The sequence below is a fragment of the Larus michahellis genome, chromosome 2 (assembly GCF_964199755.1).
Source record: "Larus michahellis chromosome 2, bLarMic1.1, whole genome shotgun sequence".
Taxonomy (NCBI): Eukaryota; Metazoa; Chordata; class Aves; order Charadriiformes; family Laridae; genus Larus; species Larus michahellis.
In genome coordinates, this window is record NC_133897.1 from 2,161,969 (window position 1) to 2,186,418 (window position 24,450).

Here is a 24,450-nt window from a genome sequence, read left to right on the forward strand (position 1 = left end):
ACCGTCCCTTATAAAAAGGGCAGGACAGACTACATGCAACGAGGGTGCACTGGAATATCATTGCTTCTTTTCTGAAAACAACATCGGTGCTCTGCTGGGAACATATAGTCTTAATTCTTTAGTTTTTCAGTCTTTGGATGCACAGCTTTGCCTGAGAAAAGAGAATGCTTTAGCTTTGAAAATACACCAAGGAGTGAGTGTACTTCAATTCCTTCTAAAAACATGCACAGACTTTGCGGCACCACAAGCAAGCCAAGAAATGTGCTGCCTGAGGGAAAGTGAGATGGGGAGGAATTCACATGTTCTGGTTACCAGCGCTGTTCTCAGATACCCACCATAGGGGTCTGGGCAGAAATCAGGGGTTAGAATTAACAGATCCGTCAAGCGAAGAACATAAATTGGAAGAATATCTTGTGGGTTTCTATTGCTATGCAAAGTTTGTGGCATCAAACAAATAGAGGTTTGTATATCTGCAAGACTACCCAGTTGTAAACATGAAATCAGTGCTTATAATGCCCCATTACAGTCTGGGGTGGGTGGGAAATTTGTCATTGTTTAGGTTAAAACAGAGCTTTTCTTCCAGCATAAAAACGTAACGGTTGTTTCTTAACTTCCTTTTCCCTGTCTTTACCCCTCCTTGGAAGGGAGCCACCGTATGACAAAAAAGGGATACTAAAGAGGATTTCTAATTTTCCAACTGCGAGACCTCCCCTTCCTGCAGCTTACCAGGCTGTGCTGACACCAAGGACAACACCTACCTTTGTGATTGAAGTCATAGATGTACTCAGGACATGGCATAGCCACCACTTTGCCTGGCACACCTTCAGGCCAGCAGACAATACCATCCCACTCCGGAAGACAAAAACCATCTGTGGAAGAGAAACAAGAGGAGTCACTGGACCTGCAGAGATGAAACTAATGCCCCACCGTTTGGAGAAGGGATCTCCCTGAAAAAAAAACAGCAACATTGTCACTCAATTCAAGAAGGCCACTCTTAGGCATCATTGCAATATTCTTCTTAGTGTTTAGCTCCAGAAGATGTGGTTTCTCCCAAGTTTTATTTCAGAAGGAGATGGTCAGACATGGGATAATCACTGAGCGCTCTTTGAGAGGGGACAATGTGTCTGGAAAGTTGCTTTCCCTTGTGGGCTGGAAGAAATGGAAATGGGGCAGGAAAGCAGAGTGGAGAACTTGAGCATTCAGGACTCCGTAGACTGACAGGCAACCTGGAGATGCCCCAGGGAGCTTGGTTGGGTGTAGCCTTGATAAGGCAACACAGGTTTGAACCTAGCATACCAAGGAGCTAGATTATGCTGTGGTTAGATTATTGTGGGGCTCAAAGTTACCCTTTCAGGCTTCCCTGAAAGGTACTAATTCCCACAGAGTAGACTAGCTGTGATTTAATGTCCACAGACCATTAATCCAAATTCAGCTGTAATTGTAACTCATTATTTGTATCAGCCAGTGCTATGCTATCTTGCGATGCTTTGCTGCTTTCTCAGATGCCCTTGTGTGCCTGAATTTGTGTGCGCTTTTAAGTAACACTAAGACTAGCAAGAATCTAGAGAGGTGTCTGTGGCAAAATTTCTAACCATAAATAGAGAATATTTCATTACCTTGCTTCATAAGGAGGGAAATGGTGGAATTTCTTTTTCCTAAAAATTTGCATTCTTTCCCGTCTGACATCCTTTTGGCCGGTGACTTCAGTAGACCCAGCTTCCCTCTCCCCCCATTTCCCTGTGATGTCACCATGGGGCAAGATGCAGGTCGTGCACTGATTGATTTGGAGCCATGCCCATGCTAATTGGCTGGCAGCACACACACGCTGATTGAACCGTCGCCTGCTGCCAAGCACAGCGCACAATGGTTGAGTTTTCCCAGCTTTCCCTGCTGCTTACATACTATTTTGGATTTCTGCCCTCTGCTTAATCACAGGTTTTCAGAAAAGGAGCAGAAAGAATGGGCAGGTGCAGAACTCACATGAGCCCTGTCACCTTAGGAATGCAAATATCCTCGGAACTGTTTATCTCTCTCGGTTGTACCACTTTGCTATGTTCACTGCTAATTCCTAACCTTTTGGGAAGGGAGTGGTGAGGCGTTGTTACCGGATTTTTCTTTAAATCATCCGTGTTGTCCCTTTTTGTTCATTGAAGAAAGCTAAAGTAGCCCTGAAGGAGAAATCCTGTCTCCCCCCATACACAGGTCTTCCTCTTACCTCTTCATATGTTAGTTTATTTGCAGATATCTGTGATTTATGTGCTTAGCACAAGGAAAAGCAGAGATACAAAACAAGAAAAAAGTCCTTTCCCACACTTTATGTTGCCTTTTCCCTCCAAACCTTCTTTTGAAAACTGGCAAGTATATAAGTATATACTTAAAGTTCTTTAGTTGTCATTTTGCAATCCTACAGAACTTGAGAAGCAATTAAGCAGGTCTTCTATTGACCCGTAATTATGAGAAGCTTTGTTTCTCTCTTCACAAACTGGGGTACCAGCCATCCATTCAAGAGCTCCGACATCATGTCCTACAAAACCATGTAGGCTAAGAGGATCATGAAGGAGCTCTGCAGCACATAGAGTTTGCCACCAGCCTCTGAAGCAGCTGAGATGCCAGCAATGGAGGTAGACTGCCCTGGGAGATGGGCTGCCCACCCTCCTGGCAGTCTCATCTTCCTCATCGTCTGCTCATTCAGTCTGCAAGGGACAAAGCCAGAACTTATCCATATTTAGAAAGGCTGAGAAATACTCCAGGCTTCTTGAAAACTGTGGGAACTGACCTCATTTTCAACACTGCTTTAAAAAGAGGGAAGTCAAACCCTGTTCCCTACCTCTGACAACTTGTCAGCCACCCATTTCTGCAGCTTTTGATCCAGAAGCTCCCAGTCCACAAGAGAGCAAGTTCGCTTTCAGACATGGATGTTCAACATGGGCTGCATTTCCAGTCCCTGAGGAAGGACTATCCATCCAAATCTAATTTGGTGCTTACTTACCCCTCTACTCTGCTCTGGTGAGACCCCACCTGGAGTACTGCATGCAGCTCTGGAGTCCTCAGCACAAGAAGGACATGGGTGGAATGGGTCCAGCGGAGGGCCACGAAGATGATCAGAGGGCTGGAGCCCCTCTGCTGTGAGGACGGGCTGAGAGAGTTGGGGGTGTTCAGCCAGGAGAAGAGAAGGCTCCAGGGAGACCTTCGAGCTCTTTCCAGTCCCTCAAGGGGCTCCAGGAAATCTGGGGAGGGACTCTAGAACAGGAAGGGGAGCCATGGGACAAAGGGGAATGGTTTAAAACTGAAAGAGGGGAGATTTAGATGAGATGTGAGGAAGAAATTCTTGGCTGTGAGGGTGGTGAGGCACTGGAACACGTTGCCCAGAGAAGATGTGGCTGCCATCCCTGGAGGTGTTCAAGATGAGGTTGGACGGGGCTTGAAGCAACCTGGTCTAGTGGGAGATGTCCCTGCCCATGGCCTTAAAGATGATCCTTAATGTCCCTTCCAACCTAAACCATTCTATGATTCTATGATACACCTTTGCGTTGGGCTGTACTAACTGCACCCATCAGTTAGCATCCAGTTGCAGTAGAGTATTTGAAATGAAAAGCAAAAACCGGTGAATCTGCCCCAGCTCTGCTTTCAGAGCAGCATCTGCCCTGCGTATTGATGGCAACCTGTGAATAAGTTTATCAACAGCATACAAAGTGTCTGACAGAGAGGAATTACATGAGAATCAAACCAAAACGGAACAGCCTGCTCTTATCTGCAAAAGAACTCCACTAGTAAAGAAATGATAAGCACAGCCAAGATCTCAGCATGTTTCATTAATACCAAAGCTCGTCCCTTAGCAGTCTTTCAACCAAACAGTAATTTATCCTTTATAATGATTGTGCTTTCACAACATTAAATAAGAATACAGGATTGCTTTAAAAACCTTTGGCTGGTATGGTGCCCTCCAGGGTCGGAGCTGACAGTGATCAATTCAGTTTGATGGTATTTTAGGACATGAAAAACAACTGAAAAACTCATCACTTAACAGCTGATTTCTTATCTTTAATTTAGTGTTGATGAAAAGGACCAGACTAATCACTGCCTATCTTATAAAGCATTAACCGGGAGTGAGGATAGAGGAGCTAAAATTCCTCAGCATTGGTGTGATAAAAGGGAGCAAGAAGTTTATTGCATTTTCTCTATTTCCAGTCACAATAGAGGAAGAATAATACTAAATTTCCTATTCATGAAAACTGGGAAAGCCCTTCCCTTTGGCTCATTATGTTGCAGGATTATTTACACTGTGAAAACCAGTTTATTTATTTTTCAGTTCTCTGGAAGGATCAAAAGAAAAAGGCAAAAAAGCACCCCACAAAATTTGGATTAGGACAAAATGTTATTGTCCCTGAGGTTTTTTTTTGCAGGCAAGAAAGTAAATAAAGATTTCATTTAGCCCTCAAAGTGGTGTTACTTAAAATAAAACCATTTTTTTTACAAAATGAATAAATTAATTTGGGTAATCTTTAAAATGAATGACATGGAGAAAAAACATTGAGAAGAAAAAAATTCATCTGAATGTCGTGCTCTGAAACGCTGAGAGAAAAACCTTCCACTTTTCTTCACAACGACTTGCAAAGGTCAGCCTTCACTTGTAAGTAGTTTCATTTAGTATCATACTGCAATATTTGTCCAGAAAATATTAATGTGGAAAAGTATCTGGTGGGTACGCCCTCCTCATTCTGTAAACATACACACACACACATTTGCAATGGACTCATTCAAAAGAAAACTGATGCTTTCTGGATAACAGAGTGTGAAATTATTTCTTTTTGTGTACTTTGATCCCCACAATCCTTCCAAAAAGCAGAGGGTTGAAGGCTTGGTGCAGGAAACACAGTGCAAGCTGGTGTTGGGACACCCCTGGACTGCTGCTTTACCATGTGGACAATGTGGGGAGCCATTAACTGACCCAGAAATTCGAAAAAGAAGATGATCTTTGCTGCCTCTCACTGCATCTGAAATCTTTCTGTGCCTCTGTATATTGACTTGTGGAATTGATTCATTAATGCTGTATAAGATCTGGTGGGACTCTATCTTCAAGAAGTGGCTAAGGCTCTCAAGAAAAGATGAAAATGAATCTGTTGTCATTATCATGAACTGCCACAACACAGAGAAACCTCTTTAATGTCCTCTCCACCTCTCTATCATCCCCTGCCTCTCTCTCCCCCCTCCATGCTTGGAGAACACATTTCAGCTCAATTTGAAGGAGGCATAAGACATCTCAGTCATCATTTCCTTCCTGCAAATTTTGCGGTGATTGATGATTAGTAGTGGGAAGGGCAGGTGGGCATTTGGTATCTGCCACCTGTCCAACCAGCCTAAACTGACTGACCAGCCAACTGGCAGGTGCACAGCTTAAAATTAGGCCCAACATGTCTGTTTCTTGCCAATCCAGGGCACCACGGGGGCAAGGAGAGAGGAACCGGATTAGGAAAAGGCACTGCAGTTATTAGTTTGTGGTAGGGGGAAGCCTGGGGGGACATCCAAAGGTTAAGCTAGGTGCCTCTGGACTTCCTGGTTGGAGAATTGACAAGTTTCTACATTGAGTGAAACTCTTGGAAAACATTTTTCAAATGGAAGTATTGACTGACATCAGGTCCGGCCACACTTTGTGACTGTTAAATCCACATTCCTGGGTTTTAATGCAACCAAAAGCTGTTTCTTCTCTCTGTGTCACACTTCTTGTCCCAGACAGGAGCCCCACCTTCCTTCTCTCACTCCTTTTTCTAATACCTCCATTCCTCCCATGTAAGGAGACAAACCATTGACCTGCTGATAGGACAAAGGAGTAATGGTTTTAAACTAAAAGACAGCAAATTCAAACTACATATAAAGAATAAATTTTGTATCCTGAGGGTGGTGAAACCCTGGCCCAGGTTGCCCAGGGAGGTGGCCAATGCCCCATCCCTGGAAACATTCCGGGTCAGGTTGGACGGGGCTCTGAGCAGCCTGGTCTAGTTGAAGATGTCCCTGGTCATGGCAGAATGGTTGGACTAGATGGTCTTTAAAGGTCCCTTCCAACCCAAACCATTCTGTGATTCTATGATTCCCCACATCCCTTCCTTCTTCCCTCACTCCACCCCCTGTCTCTTCTGGTCTGCATGTGGCACCTTTACCATTAATTTCACCAGTTTGAGACCACTGATGTGATAAGTGGGACCAAATTCTGCACCTTCTGTCTCCAGCTTTCTCCTATTTTACTCACTGTAGAGGTCACTTAACAACTGAGTTGATAAAATGGGGAGGGAAAATACCATATATTCCATTGGTATTGTGCTGGAATCCAAACAAGACTTTTCTTTTTGTTTGTTTTCCCAAATATTTCCTCCAAACATTTTTTTCTTGGTTTATAAAAATATTAACAGTACTAACAACTTGGCTTCTCTCTGTTGTTTTCCTTTTCTCTTGGTCATTTCTCAAAAGAGATCCATACTGAATTACAAGAAGAAATATGAAAAATGGTGGAGAGTTTCAGGAAAACAATAAAAAATCCACAAGCTGACAATTTTTTTCTGATGGCTATAATTTAAAATAAAAAATAAAATCCATTTTTACAACTTTTTTTATAAGCTGTCATTAGAAAAAAAAATAATCCACCACCTGCAAGTAGCGTGCTTTTGGCATGCTAAAAATAAGTCAGTCTCTCCTGAGACAGTGTTAACAATATTTAGAAGCATAGATAATCAGAAAGGATCCAGTTTTTTCTAAATGCTGATTGAAAAGCTGTCAAAAACTTTCTTTTCTTGGTGAAAAATAGTTTGAGGGTTCAAATATGTTGTTTGGATTGATACAGGTGGGTAGGTTTGGGACACGAAGTCACACGTTCCAAGTGAACTGGGAATGCAAAACATTTCTTTCCTTGGAAGAAATAGTAGGATTCACTGAAGATGTAAGTCAAAAGGAATTCATAAACTTTTAAGAAAACAAGTAAATCTCGTGCATATCCCACATCTTAAGTGTCTTGGATGTGTATCAGTCATTCGGGCAGCTCTGAATGGAGGATATTGCTTCTTTCTCAGGCATGTATGTATGAGGGTGAAGCTCCTCCAAATTCAGAGCTGTAACTCTCATGGATGGAGACAGGGAAGGTGGGAATTGCACTGAAGTTTCTCACGTTGAGAGGACATCACCAACCACTTCGGTGCTGTCTTGCGGGACAACATGAGTGGATGGAAGTGAGGCGAGACCTTTTTCTTCTCCAGAGACTTCACAGATGCCTCATCCTGGTGCCTCCCTTTCTGTCTCTGTAGTTTGAGATGAGTTCAGGGAGACAGGACTATCGTACTTGTGGAGACCATGGGGATCAGTGACCACCACACTCCCTGACTACAAATCTAATGCAGGCAGATAAGTGAGGTCGGTAAAAGTCAACTGCTGAGGCAGGAATTGAATCTTTGTCTTCTAAGACTTATTTTTTTTTCTTCATTCCATAGTAGTTTTCTAAAAGAGGCTTCATAGGTCCTGAGACGTCCTTGCTACTGGTCAAACAAAATAACCTCTCTGGGAAAAAGCTCATAATTTCCTTTGGTGAAGAGGAACAGAAAGCAAAAATCTTCCAGCAATAAGGGAGGACTATTAGAGTGGGAAGATTTCATTGGTGGCCCTGGAGGAAAATAAAAGGCTTGAACTGCTTTGAGAATGAGAGAGAGAGAATGAGAAAGAAGGCTTTTCTCACCCTACTGGTAAGCAGTCTGAGTAGAGATGAGCTACAGAAGTGGAAAATTATGCAAAAATAATCATTTGTAAACTGGCAGTGAACAAAGCTTATACTGGAAATTAAGAGACAGCTCTATGCTTCAGGTGAGTTATGTTTGGGATGAGGTCCCTGGGAAGAACTGTAAGTTTCATGTCACTAAGTGATTTTAAGATCGAACCTCATTAAAGGAAATGGAGGCTGCGGCATTAATGGAGCTAGAAGGAGAGCACTATGTCACTCACAGCTTCCTCTGCACTCCAGCTCTGCTGCCATCCTTGCCCTGGGACAGGTCCATGCATCTTCATCCTTCCTCAATATCCTGTATGCTGCTGTCTCACGATTAGCAGAGTCACTTGTGCTTCCCACCCCAGTTTTCCAGCTGCCTACCCACCTGCACTCCAGATCTCAGAAATCATTTTGCTTGCCCTGCAGGCAATCACTTCCAAGGACAAGAGAGATTCCAAAACAGTCCAAATTACTCCTTCCTTCCTTCCTTCTTAGGTACAAAGACGCCAAAACAGCTCCCATATGCAGCTGTTGGCCTCTCATCTCTTGGTCTTGAGACACCCAGCTCATCGATTCCTCAAGACAAGCTGAACCACAGCAGAGGTCAGCCGCTCTTCCCACCACTACATCCCTGCAGCAATAAGGGTCACCTCCTCTAGTTCACCGATATATTTTCTATTTTTCTTTATTTTCTGTTTTTCTTTACCTCTCAGCCCATCAATACAGATCACTCACGTCCTCAGCTTCAGATGAAGGCAGCCTAAAAGGTTCAGGGAACAAAGCGCTGCCTGAAATACGGGTTTCAGTCTGAGAGATGGTGCTAAGTGCTGCTTTCACCCACTGCCTTCCCAGGGCTGTGCTGGGGCAGGGACTCAGGTCACCACCAGACAGCTCCTCCTTATCCAGCTCTGCAGAGGGGATACCACCGCCACGAAACAAGCACTTGGAGAAGATGAGGCTTTTGGGAATGTGTCAGTTCACCATCCAACTCGAAGTTCCCAGCACCTCAGTGAAATGCACTGAATGACATGTTCATCCACTATCAGTCACAACGGGCAGGTATAAGCCTTCAAGTCAGAAAATCTGATTTATTTCTCTGCATCTGCATGCCATTTTATCACCAACAATCTATGCCCATCTTCTAAGGCTAGACTGTAAAATCCTGCAGGCAGGGCATGTGCCTCGGTGCCTGAGATGTCTGAAGGTTACTATTATAGTGTACCCATTCATCTCACCGTTGCTTGGACTGCCATGAATACTCCCTTACAGTAGTACCGTACTACAGAGTAGTTATAGTAGCACAGATTACCGTAGTTTTAGAACAGACGTGCCTTGCAGTTCTCCTTAGCCCTTGAGGGTTGAAAACTCAGGGCGTGGAAATTGTACTCGTTATCACAAGCCAATATGGTATTCAGGACGGAGCAAGCAAAGGCTCCGTTTGGTGTTGCTGCTGAGGACTTGCCTTTTGAAGGCAGAAAGGCCTGTCACAGGGTGCTTTGTGAAAGGCCTGCGCCACATGCGGCCCTCATTTTGCTCTTTCTTAATTTCTGCTTGCCCACCTGAGCCTAGTCAGAAACCCCAGGATGCTGCAGGTTGCTTTGGTGGAAGAGAGAGGAAAAGAGAGGCATATTTGGGCCATGCCTGCTCACTGCTGTATCCCCCAGGGTGCAATGAGGGCTATTCTCTCCTGCTTCTTACTTCTCCCTTGCCTCCTCCCTTCTCTCCTTCCCCCCCAGTCTCAATTCCGATTCCTGTGCAAGCGGTACATGCATGTGGAGAACACATTAAAACCATCTGCGAGGCTACTTGGCAGCTGGATAAATGCAAACACGGTCTCGAGGTGTTTATCTAGGGGTATGGAATATAAATCAGCCCGACTTATTCTGGCACCGTGCAAGGCACCAGGGAGACCACATTTGGAATACGGTGTGCAATTGTGGTCACTCTATTACGGGAAGGACATTTGGTGGATTGGAAACAGGCAGGGAGGAGCAACCAAAAAAATGACCCAGCATTTTGGGACAGAAGGGGCAGAAAGGGAGGCTTGGAGGGTCAGTGTCTCTGTATGGGGGTGTTTGGTGCTGCAGATGCACTTCAAGCCTGGCTGTCAGAGCTTGTGTGTATGAATGCCTGCATATGTATAGATCTATAGAATCATAGAATGGTTTGGGTTGGAAGGGACCTTAAAGATCATCTAGTTCCAACCCCTCTGCCATTGGGCAGGGACATCTCGCACTGGACCAGGTTGCTCAAAGCCCTGTCCAACCTGGCCTTGACCACTGTAGGAAGGGGTGTGTGTTACTGTTGACCTGTACTGTGCAATGCAGAGGGAGCATCTGTCTGTTTTGGGCAAAGATGCTCTGCACACGTCCAAGGGCATCGGCATGGGTAGCTGGGGACGCAGTGCTGCAGTATCTCTCGGTGGAGCTGTATGCAGTGTGGCCTGTGTCAGCACATCCATCTCTGAACATCTCTGTGTGTCTATGGGCACTGCGTGCCGGCCAGCATGAGGGGAGGTCAAGGAGACAGGATGGATGGATGTTGGTCCTGCCTGTTACTACCCAGAGATCTTTGCTGGCCTGTGCACCATTGTTTAGTGGGCAAAACACCCCTTGCATGCTCAGCCCTGGAGGAACTGGACTTTGGAGGGCAATGATGTGTGTGCCAGGGGCTGTTCTGAGTCCCCCTGTCTCTTTACTCACCCCAGTGCAGAATGGGAAAGTCACAAGATTAAAAGTGCTAACAGAGAATTGCTAGCACGACACAGCTCCAGAGAGCTGGCTACCCTGACATCAGTAGCCCATTTCACATGCTGTCTGTCCACTCACTGCACTCACAACTCCAAAGATGAAATATCACCTTCTACATCCCACCTGATAACACCCCACCTGCCATTACTGGCCCAGCTCAGCCCAGGCATGCTTCTTTCCTCATTCAGTTATCTAGTTCTCACAAAATACTCCAGACGTCCTTCTGGGAGGGCATAGTGCTGGTCATATCAATCATTAAAATAAGCATAGAAATAAGGCTTATAATTAGAATTGCAGTTTAGCCACTCGTATGCAGCGTTTTCCACCCATTCTTCATGTAACTTTACATATCTAACACATGGAACATTTATGCCTATCATAACTCCTGAGATTTATTCCTCCTGTGCGTTGCAAGACCTATATAGCTGCTCAGCAGACATGTCTCAAGAGGACTGGAAGCTCTTGGTCCATAAACCTTTGCAAGTAGAGGCCAGCTGTTGGTATTCCCTATCTCTTCCTAGCTTTAATTCAGGCACGACTGGCAAGTAGCCGTCTGTGAAGAGCTGCAAGCCCTTGCTAGTCATCACAGTCTGCTGATTTGAAAGCTAGTGGTGGTAGATAGGTTGGGTGGGAGGTGACATCTCTCTGTATGGTTTCAGTGATCTTTTGGCCCATCCCAAAACCACAGATGTAAGGAGAAAGCCCAGGCTTGACCAAGACTCACTGATTTCATCTATATTAGCCAATACAACAGACCATAGCCTATTTTTAGGCCCTGTAAGCCCCACATGGCTCATATCCACAAATGTGAACTCCCCCTCATACACACCGCAGAAGAATAGTCTTGTCTGTGCTGCCGTCTTGAAAGGTCTCCTGGTCAATGCTGACCCACAGATGGTGTCCACTGGGGCAGTGACAGCTGTCCCAGGCCAAAACTGTGCTGGAAACATGCTAACAAGGGATGGTTTGGTTGTTTGCAGAACAGTACTTTGTCCAAAACTCTCACCCTGCCCATTGAACCACAAGGACTGAGAACAGAAACAGGGAGAAGCTAGAAAGAGCAGAAGGAGATACGGGGCTTATAGAGGTTTAGCATGTTTAGGGCAAATCCTGAGTGCACTGGATGCCTTTTTCTCCCTGAACTTCTAGGGCAGCTGAGGCTACTTACAACCTCTGAGGATACCCTGGCAGGCTGGATGGTCAGAAGATGATGCTTGACCCTCTGGAGAGAAATACAGGAGCAGATCCTGTCCTTCTGCAAGCCCAGAGAGAGTCTGGACTTGGGTATAGGTCCTTTAGGGACAATGGGGCCATAAACTCAGATGGGCAACCCACACACCTTGGGTAAATACACACAGCTTCTCAACTAAAAATAACCCCTTTTCCTAGCAAATAGGTTTATTTATTAACAAAACAAGCCATTTTGAGGCAAACTGCAACACCTAGGACTCTGAGAAAGGATTGCCGATGGCCTTTGCTAATAACAGGTTTGTGTAAAAATGTCTCTTCTCCCACAAAATGTGCCATCTCCTTTTCCAAACCAGGGAAAGACAGACTTTTAATTCATGTGTGAAAAAAAAAAAAAAAAAAATCAGGTCTGATGGCTTACGGCTGGGAATTTCACTTCATCCCCTTCCAGGTTTAACTTTGGGGTGGCATCAGGCTGCCCACCATGGCTGAAATGTAATATTTGTGTACGTAGAAGAGAAATTTTAGGGTTTCCTGTTCTTTCCAAAAGGCTTTCATCTAGAGACTAAATTTAAGGAAAAAAGGGGGATAAAAAATAAAGAGAAAAGAAGAAAGGAAGCCAAATTCTTGTGGGAACAGGTTTTGAGTTTTTTTTTTTGTTTTAATATTTTGGGTCTCCATCCCTCAGTGCCTTAGCCAAAAGTGGCAGATGACAAACGTATCCTGAGACAGGGCTGTGTGGAAGTTATTATGGCTGAAGAAAGTTTAGAATTTCATCAATTTTTTACCTTTCTGTTTGCTAGGACTTTCCTTTGGACCATCAACCCTGTTAGCAATCACACATGTAACAGTCACATGTTCCCGCTCCACAGAAACGCTTGGCACATCTATTGTTCACCTTGATACTCCATAGTCCCTAATTCAACTCTTGAAACGCAGCTTCGACACGCACCCAATTAAATTACATCTGGTTTATTTCAATTGAACAAGATATTGCTGACCCATGGTAGCAGGTACCATACTTGAATATTCCACTTGACGGATAATTGCCTGGTCTTTCAGGGCATGGGTCAGGGATCAGAAGAAAGTGAAAATCAAGAAAGAGGGTGATCACCCCTTCCAGCATCTGGAAGTCTCTTTCCAATGAACATCTCCTTCCAGTCTCTACAAGATGGATGGACATCACTACTCCCCATACTCCCATCAACTCTTTCCTTTTTTCACAACAAGCAGTTCAAGTTTTAGGCCTACTATACTGTTTTTTAAGTCCAGTTTTAGCAGCTGGAGCTACTTTAAGATCAGCCCTTTGGCACAAGAACCAAGACTGTGTCGGCCAGGTTTGTGAGGGTGGTTGGGAGAATAACGTAACCACTCACCGGCCGCTTTGATAGGAACTGCTCTGGAAACTGCTGCCTTTTGGTACTGCACCATGAGGCACATGGCACTGGCTAATAATTGTGCAGGCTGAAGAAAAGAAAACTGTGGATTTAATAAAATGGAGACAGTAAAAACCAGCAAAGGGAAAAGGACAATGCTAAGTGGAACGGAAGGGAGAGCAAGCTCTTCCTGCTTCCAAAGGATGTCAGAGCATGATTCTTCTGGGCTGGCTGCTTCTTGGGTAAGAGCTCATGAAGCCTATGCACAGGCAGGTTCACATTTTCCAGTCAAAGAACCAGTGCTGGTGTGTGTCTCCACGCCAAATCCAAGTCTGTGCTGGAAGAATGATGCACGGAAACCTGCTCCTCAAGTCTCATTTCCCCTCTTGGGGGCAAGGAGTGGTGCTGGACTCACAGATCCAGCATAATGTGTCTCCTTCACTTGTGTTAATCCGTGTAGCCATTTCTAGCCTGTGATTGCCAAGTGAATTAGGATAAATTAGGGTCGCATTAAGAGTGGGTAACTGCAATGAGTTCATGATAAATCAATGCCCTCACTAAAGCGAATGAGAATCTGCCAGTTTATGCTGGGAAAAGAACTGGCCCATGAAATGCACTCAGCAATGAGATGGGCAAAAGAGGAAGAGAAACCAGGGACCCATTGCACTGCAGGAAATTTCAAATGTGTTTTCCTCATTTCAAAACAAAACCGGAGGCTTTAAAGTGAGAGCAATGATGAGAGTTTTGAGTTTCAGTCAAGTGGGATTTGTCCAAAGATTTTCATCAGTTTCTGTCCACCTGGATTTGAATCTTTGGAGCCTCACCTTGAATTCCAGGACAAAAGGAAATGTGGTTTGTGGCTTGTGCCCTGGCTGAAGAGTAAGGAGATGAGAATCCAAACCTTGGCTCTGCCACAGACTCTCCTTTGAGATCGGAGGCGAGGCGTTGAATATCCCTGTGCGTCAGCTCCTAAGAATGAAGACAGCAGCCCTACCAAACTTTCATGCCAGCTTACGTGATATTTCTTTCTATCTAAAAAATAAAAAAAAGGTGTCCCAAATTCCCTCACTGCTTCCGAAAACACAGATCGTTGGCTATTATGGAGCTGTGTAAATCACAACACTGGGCTGCAATCACACCTAGGCAGAGGCGGGATCCAAGCAGCCCTCAGCCAGGTGGTATCTGGCAGCTTCTGATGAACAGGGATAGTTTGGGTCAAGGGTAATCGCAGGACAGGATCTGACAGCACTAAGTGGATGCGCATACCCCTTGATGTGAAGTGGGGCTGCATGAAGCAAGGAGAGAAGGCAACGGGGAATAGGTCAACTTGGGTTTTCAAAACATCAGCTGCTCAGCAGGTAATGCTCAACGTAGTACTGCTTACACCAACAATTTTCTTTCCTGGCACTGCTCCTTTCCCTGTGATGGCTCTCTTATTTATGTGGCTGCACGTTGAACCAGATATGGAAGCTCATCCAGCTGAAAAACAAACCTCCTCCAAAAAGGCTCTTTCTGGGTTGATGAGTTGTGCCATTAGCCCTGCCCATACTTGCATACTATTTGAAATAGCAAATGAAGTCATGATTTTGATGATAAAACTGGCCTCTGTGTACACAAACAGGTCCTGAGCACCTCTGCCACCGTAACTGAGTTCTGCTCAGCGCTTGTAAGTCAAGCTGTTTTATCAAGGATATAGACATATGCTCAAGCCACTCCTTCCCTTTGCCATAGAGATGCCCTGTAGGTTCAGTTGAAGAAATGACATGCAGTTAGGAGCCCATGGCACTCCATCTTCTCCTTGTTAGAGAGAAGAGACATTACTGCTGCCTCCTCACACCTTCCATCTGGCTGCCTTTGAGCTGGCTGAAAAGCAGTGCTTCATTCAGTCTGGTTTAAATCCAGGTATGAACTTGAAAGGTTGACGAGAGCAGGTTTGCAGGAAGGGATCCTGAGAAAGCTCCTTGGAGAAGCAGAGGCTGTCTGCAGAAATGTACACTCCCATTTCTCCTGGCTTAGAGGGCCACCAGAGGGAAGTATCCCTGTCTGCTCATAGCAATGGATGCATCTCTCAAAGTCCATCCACAAGCTATAACATTGAGGAAGTTGAATATTTACATTGAACATTTAGGAAGTTCCACCTAAACATGAGGATAAACTTCTTTAGTTTGAGGGTGCCAGAGCACTGGAACAGGCTGCACAGAGAAGTGGGGGAGTCTCCGTCTCTGGAGACATTGTAAACCCGCCTGGACACGTTCCTGTGCCACCTGCTGTGGGTGACCCTGCTCTGGCAGGAGGTTGGACTAGATGATCTCCAGAGGTCCCTTCCAACCCTACCATTCTGTGATTCTGTGAGGAGTGCAGGACAAAACTCCAGAGCAGAGATATGAAAGCCAGACCTCAGGTTGCACAGTGGTCTTCACTTGTTGCAGAACTCGCGTAAGTATCCAGTGTGGAGCAGCTCTAAACCAGCCATGGGGTCAAAGGTCTCTTTTCCTATGACCTCTGTGGTTAAGAGTTTCCCTGGGGACATGGGACTCTCAAGTCCAAAGCCACTCCTTGTTGACTCAGGCCAAGTGTTTTAAGTGGGAACTTTCTCCTTTCCCAAACATCCTACAGCACTGGGCTGTCTGCAGGGGTGTCCCACAGCTAGAGCTGCTCCATGCTGAAGGCTACTATAATGGTCCCAAGCATGATACCGCTTCTAGAAGGAGATCATGAGGTTGGACAAGCGAGATCCAGCTTGTGCACTGGTGTTTTTTTGGTACTTTCAGACATAGTGAAACAGAACTAATGGAAGAGATTTCAATCTCCTTTTGCACCTCTGACAGGCTAGGCAGTAAAGCATTATTTCTGGGAAGTAATAACGTAGATTTAAGTTCCTTCAAGCAGAGCTGAATGTGAATCCTCTCCCTCACCACAAACGACTATGTAAGAAAGGCTGAAGAATTCTCATCCTTTGACGACTGTATGATGTGCTTTCTTTATAATCTCCTGAAAACTGCTGCCTCATTGTGGACTTGTCCTTTTTTCCTTCTTTGGAATGACAAACTAAGCAGAGATTTGAACATGCTAAATAACTGGGAACAACATGCAAAAAAAAAAAAAAAAAAAAAAGAGAGAGAAAAGCTCCTCTTCCAACGTAAAAGACAGATGAATTACCCAGACCTCCTCTTCTCTCCTTGTCCATCTCTGTACCTGCTGCATTGTAGTTAGGCCCTCACCAGTCTTTGATAACTGAGCCTTGAAGTCTACAAGGAGGAAACAATCCCCCCAAGGAGCCTCAATGCTGTTGGCTTGTGATCCTAAATCCCCTGTGCAGGACTAAGCATAGAAATGTTTCTTGGAAGGGATCTCTGAACTTCTCTTGTCCAATCTTCAGCCTTCAAAACCAGCATGAGGCCAGGTTAGTCACGGCTTTGTCTAGCCAACTCTCAAAAATCTCTGAAGATGGAGGTCCCACCACATTATCAGGTAGGCTATCTTAGTGCTAGGCTACCCTCCTAGGGATCACACCATCATCATCAGTAATCATATCATACTGCAGCATAAGTGATAAGCGCTCCATCTAAATCAGCAGTCCTAGGTTTAATCTGTGATCAACATCTGGAGACAGGTGGGAGGCAGGTGCCACCCCAAATGATGCTCTTCTCTGTCCAGCAACTCTAGAAGGAGCTCAGATGTTCAAGGTCATCAGCAATCCACCTCTGCTGCACACGACTATCACCAACACTGTGACAATCGTGGTTCAAATTCATAGTGGCTCCAATGACCGTGACTTTTGCTTTATGGGTGACTTCTTCAGCTGAAGTTCACCATGCCACTGTCGCATTTGGTGAAACCGTACTCCCTTACCTCCTTTTGTAAGGCAGATTGTTTGATCTTGAACTCTCCTCCAGGGTGCCATGGAGTAGCTCTGCTTTATTATGGACAGAGAGAGCAGATTGTGCAAACTTTCCAGGGTCTCATATATGATCCGTATGGCCGTTTATTGACCACATGGGACCAGTTTCCCCTGTTTAGAAGACTTCCATAAACTAAATGTAACACTGGTAAATTGAACCAGGAGTGTAAGCTGCTGCCTGCATTGCATACCTTGAGCCTGGGTGGATTTGTTTCTTTTTGTGGTTACTTTCATTGTTGTTGGGTTTTTTTGCTTTGTTTTGTTTTCTTGTTGTTTTTTTTGTTTGGTTTGGTTTGGTTTTGCTTTTTAATATATATTTTGAAGGGGCTAGACTGTGCCTGTTCCCTTTTGTGCTTTGAATACCAGCCAGATCAATAAATCATTTCAGGCCAAGGGGTGCAGTGCTCCCTGTGATCTGCAAACACACTTCTCAGCAGGGCTTGCCCCACCTCTAATAAAATAAGTCTGTTCTGCACTGGCAGAAGCCGCCTTCAGAGTGGGACCTATTCATCATGCTGCTGAAAAGAAAAATAAAATCCATAGGCAGGGGTCGAGTCTCCAGCCTTGCTTTCAGGAGGCACTGTGAACTGTCAAGACAGCAAGGAGCATGGTAGGCTGCCAATGGGAAGATCTTGCAAGGAGATGAGGTCCTTCATATATCTGATGTGAGGACCATCAGTTTGCGTTGCCGGCAGGTAGACTTGATATAGATACAGCAGCACCATGGGCTGCTGTTATTGTCAAACAGAGGGTCAAACGGACCTGGGCACAGCTCTCTGCCTGCCTGCAGAGTCACTTTTTTTCCTTTCAGGAAAGGCTAGGTCTTGCAGAGCCAAAATATAAATGCATCGTAAGGGACAGCTCTGTCCTACACCATTAAAAATCCCAAGACAAGACAGATAGCGGACCTGGCAGGGTGGTAACACAAGTCCTCCATGACAGTTAGAAGAGTCTTCCTGCCACCCAAGTGGGTGCTGCTCAGAAACACTCTGACTGATATCACAGGAGTCTGCCTGAAGGCTTGGGGTGCCATATTGCTCCAAGTCACAACCACTTTGCCCCCACAAATATTATCTGCAAGTCGGGGCTGGTATATCTTAATTGTGAAGACCATGTTGCCCTTCCCAGGCTTTTTCTTTTGGGTCTGTAGTGAAGGAGGAGGCAACGGGATGAGGTCCTCCATCTGGCTGAGAGGGGCACAGACCCATATGTCCTTGGGTGATTAGCACAAATAGAAACCAGGCCCCAGTTTCCGTATCATCAAAGGAGGAAAAGACTGGACCCAACCACTTTTCACCCTGGGCTCTGAAGCCTTTGTGCAAAAACTAAGTTTCTGAGCCTTAGCCAGGCAATTAATTGCATTAAAGTTAACACAATGCAGATTACAGCCTTTTGTTCTGTCACCCCTCACCCCACAAAAGGATCTAAAACTATGCATCTCCTTCAACTCCTGCAGCATCAAGGAGCAGACACACTGCAAAATGGAGTCAATCTCTTCACAAATACCCTGTAACATCATATTTTCATTGTCCAAGGGCATCTGTATCTAAAAATCTGTGGATGGCAACTCTTCTGCAAAGTGGGAAGATCTTTTCCAAATTGCAAAATCCTTTATCTGCAACCGCTGAGTCTTTAGACCATCTCAGAGATGGTCTGGCAACTCGCTGCCTTGTTTAAGAAGTGCTAGAAGGAATTTCTGGGGTGTTATGGAGGCACCGCCACTGAAGATTTTTTCACAACATCTTAAGAAAAACGTTTCTTGGGAAAGGTTAAATCAGAATTCATTTGGCCTTTGGATTAATAGACCTCTTGCAGATTAATTTTAACTAACTACCTATTGCTAATGATTGCCTTGAGTCTTTAAAGACTTGAATATACTGCTATGAGTAACGACATCAAGACGATTTCTTCCTCTTCACTGTACTATTTGGGATTGGACAGAGATTTGCCTGAGTTTTACCGCCCGAGAAGCTCAGAACAGCTTTTCCAAAGCCAGGACTTGGGTCCATGAGATATCTAAATGACAATGTATTAGATTTCCAGTCAATGGCAGAAGTAATGCTGTCCTCAGTCGCAGAACCAGGTCTCAAAACAAGCCCAAGGGCAAGTTTGCAAAGCCCTGTGATTTTATTCCTTTGCTCTACCAAACTGGTAAAGAACCCAAAGTCTGTTTGTCAGTCATATGCCTCTCCCCAGCCCCACCAACACTGCTGCTGACAATTAAGGAGAGACATCAATACTAAATGCTGACAGTCTCATAGAGAAGAGTGAGAAAATAGGGTGTGAGAGCAAGACCAGCTGGTTGATATCACCAGATCCCAAGGTAGGCAGGTGGTCTATAGTACAACAGAAGGAAATGCCTTTGCACATATGTTTTTTAATGAGCTGTTAATTGGGCATTGAGTGAACAGGACAAAGAAGCAACAGAGGATGTGGCTTGAGGTTTTGGCTGATGTAAAACTGGAGGCCTGGAATAAAATGAAAGCTGGGCTTTTATGGCCTGTTACTGTCATTTCCAGCAGGAGAGGGACACCAGGTGGGCAGGCGACTCTGCTCTAAAATCACTACTGGCTTTGGGTACCTTTCTCTCTGCTGGTGATGTCTCCAGGTACTCCCAAAGTGCTGGCTGTGGGAAGGGAAATCTCTGAGATGCAACAGTGAAGGTGGGAAGCATTCTGGTTTGTCCCCTTATCAGGCAATAGAGGGAGATGGGACAGGATGCCCACCCAGGACTAGCTGGGTGGGTGCAGGGGGCTTCAGCATACAGCCCCAGTGCCAATAATTAACACATGTGAAACTGATGAAAGAAACCAATGGGGGATGATTACTTTGCTACCCACATGAGAGAGTTTTCTCCCTTCCTTCTCCCTCCAGCCCTACATCTGGCAGTGATTTTTCAGCCCAAAATAGAAAGGAAGTGGAAGAAAGAGGTTTAGCTAAGCTTGGGCCCATTTGAGAGAATATAGAGAGAGTATGTCAGGGGGAATCAGAGAAGGCGTGTTGAAAGGATGCTTTGTTTCCCGTACCAGTGGTGTCTTACTGGGAAGGATCTTGGGAGAACTGATGTTTGATGCCATCTCCCATGCTTTGCCTGGACTTTGGGTAAAGTGATGAGGGCTGTAAACCCATGACCATGACTCTTGCATCCTCCTGACCCCTTGGCATTTGGTGTTCTGGAGCAGGACAAAGAGGCTGTGGCAATTTTGTTTTCCAACACCTCATGCTGCAAGATCTTCCCCATAGTCTAACCTAAAAAACCAGTCTGTTGGTCCATCTTCAGCTGACTCCCTCACAGCTCTGTGTATGGGGTTAAGGGGAAGGGCTGGGGTTGAGCAAAGAGGGGCCTAGCCCCAGCTGTGCAGTCTGGGGTTGCTGTGGGAACACTCACCATGCACCTTGGGCACCTTGGCTTTCAGGTGTCGTTCGCACTTAGCCTTGGCTTTTAGCAGTAGGAAGATCTGCTCCTCTTTGGTGATGACATCATCAGCATCCACCTGCAGGGATGGGGAGAAATGAGGTTAAACCTCAGCATGGGAAGAGCAGCAGGACGCAAACTTCCTGGATAATGCGGATGATCTGAATGCAAAATCTCCTTTGCATCAGCAGTTTGCTCCACCAGCCTTGCTCTGTGCATCTCAGCTTGCTTAGCAATTAGTGTCCCAAGCAACACCTCTTACAAGATGCCACATGAAATCATCTGCCTATGTGGCAAAGGAAGTGCACACTGCAATTGCTCACATCATACACATGTGCACACAGCAAAGTAGCAATTTCTGGGGTGGCGTGCCCCAGCTTGCAGGGATGAGGCTAGGAAAAAACCATCCTAGTCAATAATATTGGCATAGTATTTTTAAAAAGCGGTGCCTTTGGGACACAGAAACATAGGTAAATATAATACTCAGGAAATGGCAAAACAATGCTGTGTTTCCTGGCGCCCGCCTCTTGGAAAATACCGCCAGGGGATAAAAGTACCAAGGGCTCCTCTCCCTTTAGGAGTCGCAACCTGCCATCATCAATGAAGTGCTATTTCCACCTCCGCATGCAGGCCCTTGACCACATGGCACCAGGCTCTATCCACATCCTAACTAAATCCGAGAACATGTGCAGAGGGAGGTTGCCTTAAGCAGGGCTGTGAGCTGATGGCATTTGCCCCCCAAAGACTGAAGATTCAGTGAAAAGACTCTGTGAGCATCATCCTGGGAAGATTAGATTTCTCCTCCTGTAAGGCCTCCAGAGGTCAAGGGACAAGGAGAGCTGGGACAGGGAGGGTGCTTTACCCAGAGCCTTCTTCTACCCTCCTCTGTTTGCTGCTTGCTGATACACGATGAAACTCAGCCCTCAAAGGCACTTGCCGGTCATAAAATAAATCTTGCTTCATGAAGCTGACACATTCCCATCAGGCATGGCTGGCCTCAGGAAGCCTGGGGTACAACTGTGGGGAAGGCTTGTTCTACGGATGCTTTGGTTGTTACAGCATACAGAGCTTTGATCTAATGCAATATGGCTACTTTAATCTTTAATTTTCTGATATGCCTCTTGGGTGCTTAACCTGTATGTCCTGCTCAGACATCCAAGACCAGTCCCACTGCCAGAAGAAGCCTGAGATTAGGAGGAACTTTCCTCTAGGTCAGCTGGGCAGGAGCGGATGGAAATTTTAGTGTAGCCATCCCAGCTACACTGGGATGAGACTGCCTTTGTTCTTTCCTGCTTTTTCCCTCCAAAAGAAGAGTATACTTAGCCTTCTCCTGCATTTATTTTCTACTCCAAGTTTGAAAGGGTGATGCAGATCGTACACTCCAGGTGCTTTGTGATTTGCAGCACAGAAGGGGATGAGGAAAGTTGTGGACTATGTCCATCTACTGGCAAACATCCCTTGCGGGCTCTGACCTGCAGAATCAGACCACCCTTGAGAAACCTTTTGGTTTGGGTCCATCCTTAGTACTCTGCCACTTATGGCAGAAGAGGAGGGCTACGAAGATGATCCGAGGGCTAGAGCATCTCTCCTATGAAGACAGGCTGAGAGAGCTGGGGTTGTTCAGCGTGGAGAAGAGAAGACTCCAGGGAGACCTTATAGTCCCCTACAGTATCTGAAGGGGGCACACAAGAAAGCTGGAGAGGGACTTTTTACAAGGGCATGCAGTGATAGGATGAGGGGTAATGGCTTAAAAATTGGGAGAGGGTAGATTTAGATGAGATATCAGGAAGAAATTTTTCACTCTGAGGGTTCTGTCCCAGGTTATCCAGAGAAGCTGAGGCGGCCCCATCCCTGGAGGCATTCAAGGCCAGGCTGGATGAGGCTTTGAGTAACCTGTCTAGTGGGAAGTGTCCCTGCCCATGGCAGGGGGTTGGAACTGGATGATCTTTAAGGTCACTTCCCACCCAAACCATTCTATGATTCTGTGAAGAGTCTCTGGAAGGTCAGGGCTGGGAGGGCTCCTTATCCACAAGATCACCCCAAAGCTGGTTCAAAGCTCAGAACAGTGGCGTGCAATGCGTCATAGGGCTCCTAAATGAAAGATGTTTGTAAGGCAATAGCCTGAAATAATTAAGTGATGTAGTAAGTTGGGATAAATCACTGCTCTTCTTATTGCCTCTGTTTCCCTAATATTGGTTTGTCTTGATTAATCAGACTGTAAATGCAATGAGAGCAGATGCTCCCTCTCTCTGGATTCATACAGAACTTAGCACTCACTCATAAATGCCTAACGTAAGCAAGAAGGGCTGCAGTACAGTTTTATATGTGTTTCTTTTTTCCACTTACATTGACTGCGCTGAGACTGGCCACTGTAAATCTGTAATGCAAAACCTAGGGATACCGGATGGATGGAGCAGGTGTAAACATTAATGCTTCATACAGGCAGGCAAAAGAAAGAACAGAAAACCTTGTGAAGCCAGTAGTGATCTGCAGATGAGAAGGAAACCTGTCAATATGTTGTAGAGCCTGCCTACGGAGGTGGCTGCTCATTTCAGTCCCTCTGAAGCAGAGACTGAAACGGGGTTATGACATTTCACTGTACTCCCCAAAACCGCTGCTCCTCCGAATTAAGGCTCCATCACTCATTTTAAGTTAATTCACTTTGGAAAGCAGGTGAGATAAGCCAGCTGAAGGCCAATCAGTTCTCAAGTGGGACTTACTACAAATGACATAATGAGGGTTAATGAAATCCAGCTTACAAATTAACTCAGATTCAATTTCCCAGTGTGCTTCTATGGAGAGCAACGGTGGATGTTTGAGCAGCTGGTGTGGTAACAGACACCCAGATGGACAGCTAGATCTGATAAGGGGATTCTGAGTAAAACAGAAGTTAGTTTTTCATGTCCTTGGAAAAAATCCATGCTAAAAATCCTTCAGAATGGGGAGTTGGTTTCAAAACCGCATTAACGTTAATGCAAAACAAAGCCATCCCTTTCCAGATGTTTGGCCTGTCCACATTTAAGGCAACATCCTACATTTCAACTCTTTCATTGGAAACAAAAAAAAACCTCTGGGTCAAATCCTGCTGTCATTTATATCTGCACAAACCCACAGTGATTCCACCAAAGCTGGAGGAGTTAGTCTGGATTTACAGTGGCCAGAGTAGAATCTGACCTCAGGCATTTCAAATGATTCATCCCTTGCACGCTTAGTCCTCAGGCTCCTTTGGCCGTGCTCTGCGAGTAGGGCAGCTCCCAGCCAGAGGGACGTATGGTGTCCAGGCCAGGCACAGAAAATAAATTTTACTTCCCAGAAAGGGAGATTAGGCATCGAGCACTGTGCCCAGAGCTGGGCAGAATGGCTGGGGCAGAGCTCTGAACCCAGCCCAGGTTTTCAGCTTTCCTGAGCTCTGGTTACCACTCTTAAATTTCCCAAAACCTACCAGACCCTTAAAAAAAAATAATAAATCTCCTCATTCTCTCCCTTCCCCTCAAACTGGTATAAGTGCTGAGAAATATATTTAAGACACGTGTTTCTGTGTTTCTCCTTGGTCAAAGAGGCTGAAATGTGTATGTAAACATATATTTATGAATAAAGACAGAGATTTTCAGTGAATCCTGTGGTTTGAAGGAGACACCTATTCTCAAGAGACTTGTAGGAAAACTATTCGGTCTGTCAATGCTGCACCTTTGCTGCTGAATAACTCACATTAAACACCGAAGAAGCAAAACCAGGCTGATAGCTGGTGGTTCTCAACTTGTCATCTCCTCCCAACCCATCCGCACGTTCCATCCCTTGTCAAACCCCTTGCCGAGACACTTCAATGTGTCAGCCAGGCTGAAAGGTCTCCAGGGACAGAGGATCGAGCAGTATGCTGCCAAATCAGACACTGAAATGGCTCAGCCTTGGGTTCAAGGACAGTAAATAAGACAGGGCAGACACCCACAGCTGGAAACCTTTGGACCTGTCAGCTGCTGGAACAATTTTAACTGTTCAATACCACTTTTTCCTATGCATCCGATTTTCTTGCTTGGGATCTTCTGATCTTAAGGCAATGCTGCTCTATTCATCTTTCCACA

The 24,450-nt window shown here is 45.4% G+C and overlaps 1 protein-coding gene across 1 annotated transcript in view; it reads right to left on the reverse strand.

The window, feature by feature from the left end:
• PTH1R (parathyroid hormone 1 receptor) overlaps positions 1 to 24,450 on the reverse strand; it is a 127,102-nt gene that overhangs the window by 37,601 nt on the left and 65,051 nt on the right. The window contains exons 2-3 of the mRNA XM_074573872.1: positions 20,345 to 20,450; positions 759 to 869 (exon numbers count right to left, since the gene is read on the reverse strand). Coding sequence (XP_074429973.1) covers positions 759 to 869; positions 20,345 to 20,450 — 217 coding nt within the window. The remainder of the gene's footprint in view (positions 1 to 758; positions 870 to 20,344; positions 20,451 to 24,450) is intronic.